Below are 11,145 nucleotides of genomic sequence, written 5' to 3'. Positions count from 1 at the left end.
CGCTTCTTGCCGGAGGGGTAATCCTCCCCCAGGTCTAACCGGTGCCGCTTGGACATCTTCGAGCGTGCGATTGCGAAGGAAGTGAAAAAGAGAAGCCGGCGGCCTTATCGGCGCAGTCGACGGCAGCTACTTAACTCTGGAGGGCCCCCACCCCTCCCGCTACAACATGCCGTGCGTGCGTGCGTGCGTGCGTGCGCGCGCACGCTCCGGAGGCGGGAATTCCAGGCCCGCCCTACTTCCTTCCGCTGGCCTCCTTCTCTTCCAGTCTCTTATGGCACTGGAGCGGCTGCTGGGCTGGAGGATCCCCGAAGGCCTTCACGCCCCTCTGATCAGGAAACTGAGAGAGGAAAATGGTCAGTCCCAGCTAGGAAATCCTATCTATCTGGAGTAGCCTGGCATTAGGAGAGTTTGAGAAACCAATCGAGATCGTGCAGCTGGTAAGGGGCAGAGCCAGGACTGGAACCCAGCTATTTTATAACTCCAGTTCTAGAACTTGAAGCCGCCCACGAGACACTCTCAATTGCAGTGAAGAAAATGAGCTGAGAAAAATGTCAAAACTAGCTATAACCCTTTTTTTTTTTTTTCCTTCTTTTCTTTTACCCGATCCGGACAACATAGGCTCAACCTCTTGATGTTTTTAAATTAATATGGAATAGAGGAAATTGGTAGTAAGGACATAATTGGCTTCCCCGCTCCTCCCCATGTGCTTTTTTAATACACTGCCATGGTGTTAACCCTACCTCTATCCTCGTTCTTACAGTAACCCTGCAAGATAGGTGTTATTTATGGAAGGGGAAGGTTCAGAAGTCACACAGCCGTTAGAGCTGTCCCTAAAGTAGTAGCAAGTTTTGGGGGTAAGATGACTCTCATGACTTTTGTGGATCTCTCCCCGAGACCCTATCTGCTTGCTCAATTGCATTCATCCCCAGAAAGAAATGCGCAAGAAAAAGATCTGTGGACCAACCCAAGCTGGGTGATCTATGTAGTATGGAAAATGAATGTTCGGATGCCTGGGAAGACCATAATCAGGATCTTATCCAATCCTCAGAACTGCAGTTGCTAAGGTCAAATACAACCTTAATATTGTAGCTGATAAAGAGTTTAAAAAAAAATCTTTGTACCACATTTCAAATCAGCACAAAGAAAAGTGAATATCTTCACTTATGACATACACAGTACAACTTTCTACCCTAATTAATAGTATATTGACTTATCAGAGGTCATGATACATAAACACTGAATTGTAAACCTAGAAAAGAGTTGCCACCGGATTTTCTCTCTTTAAGTCATTTTAAAATGAGTAAACCTGAGCCCCAGGTCATGCCCAAGCTCATACAGCCAGTTAGTGCCAAAGTCAGAATTAAAATTCAGATTCCAGTCTAAATATTCCAGGTTCCCAGTTTGAGGACAACTATAAAGTATTCTAAAATTTTGGAGAAATAATGAGGGGGAAGGTTAGAATTCTACCTGTAGAAGCTCTCCACCTTTAGAGGCATCAGCCTCTCATAAGTGGCAAGAAGACTTGGTAAAGGAGGAACTGAAATCAAGATGATGAGACTTTCTCCTTGTTCCCAGTGCTTATCTATAGAAAGCTGTAATATTGGCCTTTCTGGACTCTACAAGGGTAACAAAGGGCCAGAATCTTCCAGGATGTTCACACTCTCTCTGTGGAGGGGCAGAATTCTGGGTCTAGGTGATCCACCTTAGATTTTCAGGTAGAACGGTCTCGAGAATAGAGAAGAGCCATCCACCAGCCCCTCTACAGCATCACAGCCCAGTTTTCCCCTCTGTGTGATCCTACTTTCATGTCTTCCCACAGTACCCTAAGTACTCTTTAATAAACTTTGTGCACTAATCTTTGCTTCAGATTCTACTCTTCATGGAACCCAACCTGAAAGATTTGGTGCAAGGAATGGTCCAAAAAAGCAGGCACTATGATTTGGATTCTGGAGTTGGCCACCCACTGCTGGCTGGCAATGACTCACTGGTGGCAGGTAGAACATAATTGCCACAAGAAAGCAGAGCAATTGTTAAAACTTTCACCAGTGGTGTACTGGGAAAGAGCGTGCACTGTTGTCAAAGTATGGAGGGAATAATAGCTAAGAATATTGGAATTTGATTGAGTACTGATAAGTGGACTTGATACTTTGGAGAGAGATAATGAGAGTCTGAAAGTGATTAATCTGCAATTCAAAGTTAAGTATGAAAGCCAGAAGACCTTCAGGGGAGCACATAAACAGATTCTCATCTCCTGTGGTGGGAAGACAGAGAAATCTGATGGCCATTCCCAGGATTCAAATATAACAGTAGCAGAAGGTCAAGTGGAAACTTCCAAAGAAGATTAAATTCTCCACATAGGCAGGCATGAAATGTCAAGGTTAGCACCCTGGTTGGGAAAGAGTGGGCCTCTGACACATGGGATGGGGACATTTAGTTTGCTAGACCTGAAAAATCTTAAATCCCAAAATTCCCTTCCACTTGGTGAACCTGCCAAAATGCCCCACTCCTCCCTATTGAAAGCTAGTTCCCCTTCTGTGTGAGATAATCAGAGGACTCCTCTCTAGGGGATAAAACGCACCTTTCTCAGGATACACCAAGCAATAATTAGGTTTAAGTCACAACATAGGATATTCCAGGGACTTCCTGGGGCTGATAATATTGGAAAGCAACCACAAAGAAGCTGTAGAACCTAGCCAAGAAGTAGCAGCAGGTGCCAGGAAAGTATGCATGGGAATGAATTCTGAAGGTTCTGGATAAAGAAGAGGGGGAAGGTGCAACATAAAGTTGAATAAGAGAGAATTTATCAATTTGGCAGTAGTAGCGCAGGATACATGATTTAACATATACAAGAAACCCAGGTGATGGTGAAAACATACTTAGGAGGTCATCTAGAAGCGTGGCAAAAGCAATGGCCAGGTACACCAAGTTAGGTAGAAATGACAGAAATTCTGTGGTTAACAATGTAAGAGGGGATTAAGTAGCTCAAAGAAGTGAACGGGCTAGAGTGAAAATACCTATACAAAGGTGGAAAACCCAGCATATGAATATGTTCTACAGGAAAGTTCAGAGAATATACCACTTACCAAAGCAATAAGGAATTTTCTAGTGAGGAAGGTATCAACATCAGAAATTCAGCAGTGGCTCTCCCTGTAGTCCAGGATGAAGACAGAAGATGACATTTCAGAATTGGGCTCCTTGAGATCAGCAGAGACATAGGGGCCTGTGACATGGCAACATTTAAACATCAAAAGCCAGGTGGATGCTTTAAGGTGGGAATATAGTCAAAGGGCCCTGTCCCACAGAGGAAATAGGGATGGTAACTAGAACATGGCCTCTGGGGCAAATTGGATGAGCAACCATCAAAGCAAGTTCTCTACCTGAACAACCAAAATAAATTAGGAATGGATGATCAAAAGGTTGAGAACAGTTGCCCCAATGAAAACTGGCATTTTATGCACTTGAACCATGACATAAACCTGCACACTCAGTAAAACAAAGCAGAAACATTTGTTCATGGCAAGGATTTTGACCTGCAAGCTGGAAAACTCAAGACTACTGGAGCAATGAGTTCTGAGTTGCTCAAAGACTAGTAAAGAGTTTTTTATGGGACAAATGCAGAAGTTACTTGGCTTTTTAGTTGATTGGTTGCCTAGTGGTCTCCTTTCTTATTTGGATCAGGGTAGCTGAGTCAGAGGAACAAGGAAATCCAAAGATGGCATGAACAGACTTGATATTGGAAATTGGCTGGAGTCTTCTGCTGATTTCTGAGGAGAGCTGTAAATTCCTTAGTTAAGGTTGAGTTTCATTTTTCTTTAATACACCTGCATGGGCAAACTCCACTTTGTCCTCAAAGTGACTCCATTTTAGTACTGGTTCTACAACAAGTTTTTGGATCTGGAATACATTGATTAAAGGAGAAGCCATGTTCCTAGGAATAAGGAGTCTACAACACCATAACACTTTCCCTCCCCACTCCTTACCAGACACCAATAGGGTTCCAGTATAATAACAGTGGATTACAGCTGAAAGAGCTGTAAGATGAAGACTCTGAGGACAAATTACTAGGAAGACCCACCATCAATGGGGAGAGATTAAATAAGGACATTGAAAACTTTAGCACCTACAGTTACAGCAAACATTAAACATAGCCCAACTTCTATCCAGATTAACATAGAACCTCATTAACCTAAAGCCAACTGTTGACTTCTGTTTCTATTACCCAATGCATCCTGCAGGCTTTCAACAAAAAATTGCAAGGCAGATTAAAAGACAAGAGAAAACAAAGTCTGAAGGACAAAGCAAGTAATAGAACCAGACTCTGATATGACATATTTTGGAATTAAGGCCAGATTTCTAATTCCAATCCAAATTCCAATCAATTTGGAATTGGAATCAAACAGAGAATTTGAAATAACTGTGATTAATATGCTAAGGGCTCTAGTGGAAAAAGTAGATAAGGTACAAGAGAAGATGGGTAATATAAGTAGAGAGATAGAAACTTTAAAAAAGAGTCAAAAGCAAATGTTAGAATTTTAAAACACTGTAACAGAAAGGAAGAATGCCTTGCAAAAAATATTAAAAGTGCTTTAGGAAAAAGGAAATGATATAAGTCAGAAACTCACATCTACAACTAGAAAAGAAAACACTGGAGAAGGAATAAATGAAGGTAAAATATTTTTTATTTTTCTTATTCTTAATTGATCTAACAGATAACAGTTTATTGCTAAAGTAATAATAGAATAATGTATTGGGTGATTGTAGCAAATGGATAAAGGAAATAAATAACAGCAGAATCTTAAGGGATAAATGAGAGAGAGGAATTGGGATATTTTAAGTTACCTGTACATTGCATGAAGCTGTATAGTTTATTTAAGATGGACTTAAATAAGTTAAAATGTAAGGCAATCTGTAAAATTTTTTTGTTTTGTTAATCCTCAACCAAGGATATTTTTCCACTGATTTTTTAAGAGAATGTGGAAGGGAAGGGGAAAGACAGAGACAGAGAGAGATATATAAATGTGAGAGAGGCACATGGATTGGTTGCTTCCTGCATGTGCCCCGACCACAGCCAGAGATCAAGCCTACAACCGAGGTACATGTCCTTGACTGGAATCAAACCTGTGAGCCTTTACTCCGAAGGCCGATGCTCTATCCACCGAGCTGAACCAATTAGGTTTGTAAATTTTTTAAGTATAATTGATATGGTAAGAGAAGAGATAGGATAGAATCACATAAAATGCTCAATTAAAACCAGGGAAGGCAGAAAAGAAAAAAAACTCACTTAAAATATTGGTAAAGAATTGGCCAATATGCACATAAAAGATAGTCCATATCACAAATCATTAGATAACTACAAGTCAAAACCACAGTGAAAGACCATTTTTACAGTAAGTGTTGGCAAGGATGTGGAGAAATTGGAACCTAAGTGCCTTGCTATTGGGAATATAAAGTGAAAAACCACAATGAAAAGAAGTATGATGAGTCCTCAAAAAATTAAATATAGAATTACTATATGATTCAGCAATTCCACTTCTGAGTATATACCCAAAAGAATTGAAACGGACATTTGTATACCCATGTTCATAACAGCATTATTCACAATAGTCAAAATGTGGAAATAACCTAAATGTCCACTGACAGATGAATAAGTAAAGAAAATGTGATATACACATACAATGGAATATTATTTAACTCTAATAAGGAATTAAAATGTGACACATGTACAACATAGATGAACCATGAAGACATTATGCTGAATGAAATGAGTTGCTGAGAGTCCTAGAGATGAATGGTGGTGGTGCTTGCACAACACGAATGTACTTAATGCCACTGAACTGCATTCTTCAAATGGCTAAAATGGTACATTTTATGTTATATATATATATATGTTTGGCACATTAAAAAAAGGTAAAAATGGTTGCCTCCCTTAAGACCTAAAAGATTGGTCCCCATCATACCTCTCTTTACTTTACCAATCTGGCCTCTTCATAATCCAGACAGATCCTGGAGAATGGCAATAGACTATCATAAACCTAACCAAATAGTGTCCCCAATTGCAGTAGATATGTCAGGTGTGTTACTTTTGTTAGAGCAGATTAGCATGGACTCAAGAGCATGAACATGGCCAATGACCTGACAAATCAACTCTTTTTCTATCCCTATCAAAAAGAGAATTTGAAACAATTCACGTTCCGTTGGATTGTGCAACAGTACACATTTATATCCTTGCCCCAGAGCTATGTTAACTCTGGTGTCCTCTGTCACCACATAGTCTGAAGAGACATGGACCAGCTGTACATCCCACAGAATATCACACTGGTCCAGTAAAATGATGACATCATGCTAGATGGACCAAATGAACAAGAAGTCACTAGAAGGTTGGAGTCCAGTGATCTTGGGTATGCCATAACAGCCCCTCCAAAATAAGGGAGTAATTACTGCATCTTGTGGCTTCCATCATGAGCAAGGCAGCACAATGCCTCTTACATAGGCCTCATCAGATTCTGGAAGCAATATATTTCCAGAAGTACTGCTCTAGCTCAATACCAAGTGACAGCAAAGGATGCCATGGAGGGGCGGGGGAGGGCATAGCAGGAAAAGACTCTGTAACAGGTCCAGGATGCCAGACAAGCAGCTGGCTTCTTGCACACAGACCAGCAAACCATTAGGGGTATCAGTAGTAGAAAAAGATGACATGTGGATTTTATGCAAGCGCCAATAGGAGACTCACAGTGTACATCCATAGGATTCAAAGCCATACCACTGCAACAGAGAATTAACCATCTTTCAAAAGACAGTTCTTAGAGTACTACTAGGCCCTGATAAAGACAAATGCCTCACCATGGAACATCAAGTGACTGTGACACCAGAACTACTCTATAAACTATGTTCTATCACACTCTCGAAGCCATAATGTGGGGGTAGGCTCAGATGGAAGAGATGCACCTAGGATTAAATGTCAATAAGATCAGAGGCACAAGCAAGCTGCAAGAGCAGATGGCATGCAAGTAGCTCATATCATCCACCACTGTTACACAGCACCTCTCCCTCAGCTCTAGTGGTGGGCTCGAGCCAGTCTGTACCAGCTCATGAGAACTCTTTGCTAAACCTTCAGGACATTGACATCACATTGGTAGTTTGAAACTGACCATAGTGGAAGCATTTACACCATGAAAATTAGATAATGCTACAAATTAGATATTTTTCTCCTTTTCAGAAAACTGGTTGTTAAATATTTACCAGTACATCACTGCTCAGCTCGCATCTCTTACTGCATGGGGGGATCCTTGATCATCAGTTGATATCAGAGGAAAAAGCCTGAGCTTGATTCACAAATGGCTCAACATGGTTTGTTGGTGTAAGCTAGAAATGGATAACAGCTGCACTGCTGCCCTGCTCAGTATGGTCTTGAAAGATGTGGTAAGGGGAACTCCTCCCACCTGGTCAGCCACTTTGTCTAGAAAGAGAAGTGGCCTGAAATTATAACACACAGGGCCTCATGGGCAGTACTGAATAGCTGGGCCACCTTGTCAGGGGTCTGGAAGCAGAAAGCTTGGAAGATTGGGGGACAATGAAGACAACGGTAAAACTATGTGGATGAATATATAGAAGTTGGCATAGAATGTATGGGCCTTTATTTCACATATTAGTGACCATCAGAGAGCATCATCATACTCTATGAGCTATGTTCTATTACACTCTCCAAGCCATAATATAGGGGTAGACTCAGATGGAAGAGGTGTACCTAGGCACAGCAAGACAAGAGGCACAGCAAGCTGCAAGAGCAGATAGCATGCAGGTAGCTCATATCATCCACCGCTGTTCCCTTGGTAGCTAGGATTGAGGCTATACATTGATGCAAAAGCAAGGGTCCCTGAATGAATGTTCAACCTGCTAGCAACAAAAATCACTGCTGAGTGCCCAAGATGATACAATTACTCAGAGACATCAAGCAACCACTTGGTGATAAGTTAACTACATATATCCATTTACCCTGGAAGGGGTAGTCATTCATTATGACAAAAATAGACTCATATTCTATGGATTTGCCTTTTCTGCATGCAGGGCCTCAGCCAGTACAATTATCCAAGAGCATATAGAATGTTTAACCTTCTAGTATAAAATTCTTCATATGGTTGTGTCAGACAAAGGAACTTAACATTAAAGGAAGTGCTGGAACAGGCACATGACCATGAGATCCACTGTTCATATCACATACTGCAAAAGAACTAGCCTGACAGAAGTAATTGGTCCTGGTCACAAGGAGAAGGTAAGGCTGTGGTTATACAATGGGGGCAAAAAAAAATAATATGTTTTCCACATAGGTGATCCAGCTGAGCATCTCTTAGTACTCTCTTGTGCAATTTTGATAGTAAAAGACACATGTCACAACTATAGCCTGAGAATAGCATAGTGACCAGGGACTCAGACCCTTAAAAGTTGAGGGTTTGCGTCATTCTACAAGGCAAGTGACCAGGAGCACCAGGCATGCTTGCTGAGTGTGAGGGTAAGATAGGTGGCTAGTAGAGGAGGAAGATGATGAGTTTTAATTAAAAGTACTGAGACCTACTGCAGTGGTGGTGTCTGTGGATGACCCCAATGACACACTTCCTTCCCAGGGTAGCCTACGTCTGATGACAAATCATCATGGGTGTATAAGTTCTGGTCCCCTTCACAATCTGGGCCAAATTGAAAAGGCTATCCTAGCTTTAGAGTTCCTATTGGGATTGACGTAGGCTTTTTTGGGGACTCTCACAGCCAACCTTTTCTTTCTGCCCAATTCTATTTCTTTCCTTCCCTTCTACTGACATTGATCCCTGGAACACTTCCTAATAAATATCCTGTATGTTAATCTCAGTATCAGGGTCTGCTTCCTGGGAAACTCAATTTAAGATATTATGGTTGGAGTCTTTATTTTCAATATAAACAGCTTTAAAAAATTTTTTTGATAAATTATCAGAAAGTTTGAATGTTTAATATATACATGCATTCATTTCAACAAATATATTTTTTTAGCACCATCTATACATTAAGAACTATTCTAAATGCTAAGGCTGCAAGGGTGAACAAAATAGAAAGGTTCCTGACCTTGTAGCACTTATATTCTGGCAGAGGTTAGATAATAAGTATGGAACAAATAAGATAATTTCAGATATTGGTGAGTGCCATGAAGAAAATAGAACAGGATAGGATGATAGAGCGTGACTAGAAGTGCTGAAAGTATGAGAGGCTACACTGATAAGCTGGTTAGAAGATGGCATTTGAGCCAAGATAAGAAGAACTCAGCCTTTTAGGAACTGGGGAAGAATATTTTAGGCAGAGAAAAGAGCATGTATGAGAAAGGAAATGAGCATGAGTGTAAAAAAAAGGAAGACCAGAGTGGATGGAGGTAGTGAACAACAGGGAGTGGGCTAAGATGAGGTCATTGAGGTAGACAGGAGCCAGATTGTGTAGGGCCCATGGGTCATTCTAAGTAGTTTGGATTTATACTAATCTTTTTATTGTTATTATTAATCCTCACCTGAAGATATTTTCCCAATGATTTTTAGGGGGAGTAGAAGAGAGAGGGAAAGACAGAGAGAAACATCAATATAAGAGAAACACATTGATTGGTTGTCTCTTGCACAAGCCCCGACCAGGGGAGGAGCCTGCAACCAAGGTACATGCTCTTCACCAGAATCAAACCGGGGACCCTTTGATCTGCAGGCCAATGCTCTATCTACTGAGACAAACAGGCTAGGGCTGGGTTTATACTAATCTTGATGAAAATCCATTGGAAGATTTTAAACAAGCGAGCAATATTATGTTGTACTTGTTAAATTTATTTTTATTAATTTCAGAGAGGAAGAGAGAGAGAGAGAGATAAAAACATCAATGATGAGAGAGAGTCATTGATTGACTGCCTCCTGCATCCCCCCCTCTGGGGATCAAGCCCGCAACCCAGGCATGTGCCCTGACCAGGAATCGAACTGAGACCTCCTGGTTCCCAGGTCAACGCTAAACCACTGAGCTATGCTGGGTGGGCAATCATTTCAATTGCTGTTGGAGACTCAACTATGAGGAAAAAGGCAAAAGTGGGAGCAGGGAGACTGGTATAGAAGTTATTGATGTAGCCCAAGTGAGAAATGTTGGTGACTAAACCTAGGATGGTGTCAATAATGCAGATAAGATGCAATTGGCTTTGGGATATATTTTAGACAAAGCCAACAGGACATGCTAATGGATTGTCCAGCAGAAGTTCAGGATAGCAGAGAGAAAGGAGAAGAATATAGAATGTCTGATCAACTGGGTGGATGTTTATTAAGATGGGAGGACTGTGATGGGTGACTTGGAGGGAATGAATCACGAGTTCTATTTTGGTCATGGTAAATTTGAGATGCTTATTAGACGTCCAAATGGAGATATCAAGTAGGCAGCTGAACAAGTGTCTAGAGCTTAGGTTTGGGATGTAAATTTGGGAGTCATCAGCAAAAAAATGTTATTTAAAAACATGGAGCCCAACCGGCATGGATCAGGAGGTCAGGGTTCAATTCCAGGTCAGGGCATATGCCCAGGTTGCGGGGTCCATCCCTAGTTGGGGGCGTGCAGGAGGCAGCCAATCAATGAGTCTCTCTCATCATTGATGCTTCTATCTCTCCCTCTCCCTTCCTCTCTCTGAAATAAATAAAAATATATTTAAAAAATCAAAAATCAAAATAATAAAAAATACAAACATGGAACTAGGTGAGATCACTTCATCCACATTGAGAAGGAGAGCGAGAAGCAGGCTCTGGTGTCCTCCTTTGACTTGTCAGTAATGGCAACTAAGAAGAATCACCTACCCAAACCAGCAAAGATGACAAAGGAACCAACTGTCAAAACCAGGTATCTTAAGTCAAGAATAATTAGCATAGTAAGAAGGAAATGTTAAATGTTTCTAAGAAGTCCAGTGTAATAGGCAGGATTATGGCTCCATGATCTTTGGCCCCTAATATTTTGCATTTGCATATACCTTGCTGTTGTATGGGAAAAGTTGATATCCTATCTAATAATAGACAAACATGGTAATTGACCGTACCTTCGCTACGCCTCCCATTGGCTAATCAGCGTGATATGCAAATTAACCGCCAACAAAGATGGCGGCTAATTTGCATACTGCAGGCAGGG

The 11,145-nt window shown here is 41.1% G+C and overlaps 1 protein-coding gene across 1 annotated transcript in view; it reads right to left on the bottom strand.

Annotated features, from left to right (window-relative positions):
• Nucleotides 1-174, bottom strand: part of DHX15 (DEAH (Asp-Glu-Ala-His) box helicase 15) — a 55,416-nt gene extending 55,242 nt beyond the window's left edge. The window contains exon 1 of the mRNA XM_005877662.2: nt 1-174. Within this exon, the coding sequence (XP_005877724.1) occupies nt 1-56 (56 nt within the window). The 5' untranslated portion in view covers nt 57-174.
• Nucleotides 175-11,145: the final 10,971 nt, after the last annotated feature.

The sequence above is a fragment of the Myotis brandtii genome, unplaced genomic scaffold, assembly GCF_000412655.1.
Source record: "Myotis brandtii unplaced genomic scaffold, ASM41265v1 scaffold525, whole genome shotgun sequence".
NCBI classification, from domain to species: Eukaryota; Metazoa; Chordata; class Mammalia; order Chiroptera; family Vespertilionidae; genus Myotis; species Myotis brandtii.
The sequence above is the reverse complement of the archived record's forward strand: the minus strand, read 5'-3'. Positions and strand labels throughout refer to the sequence as shown.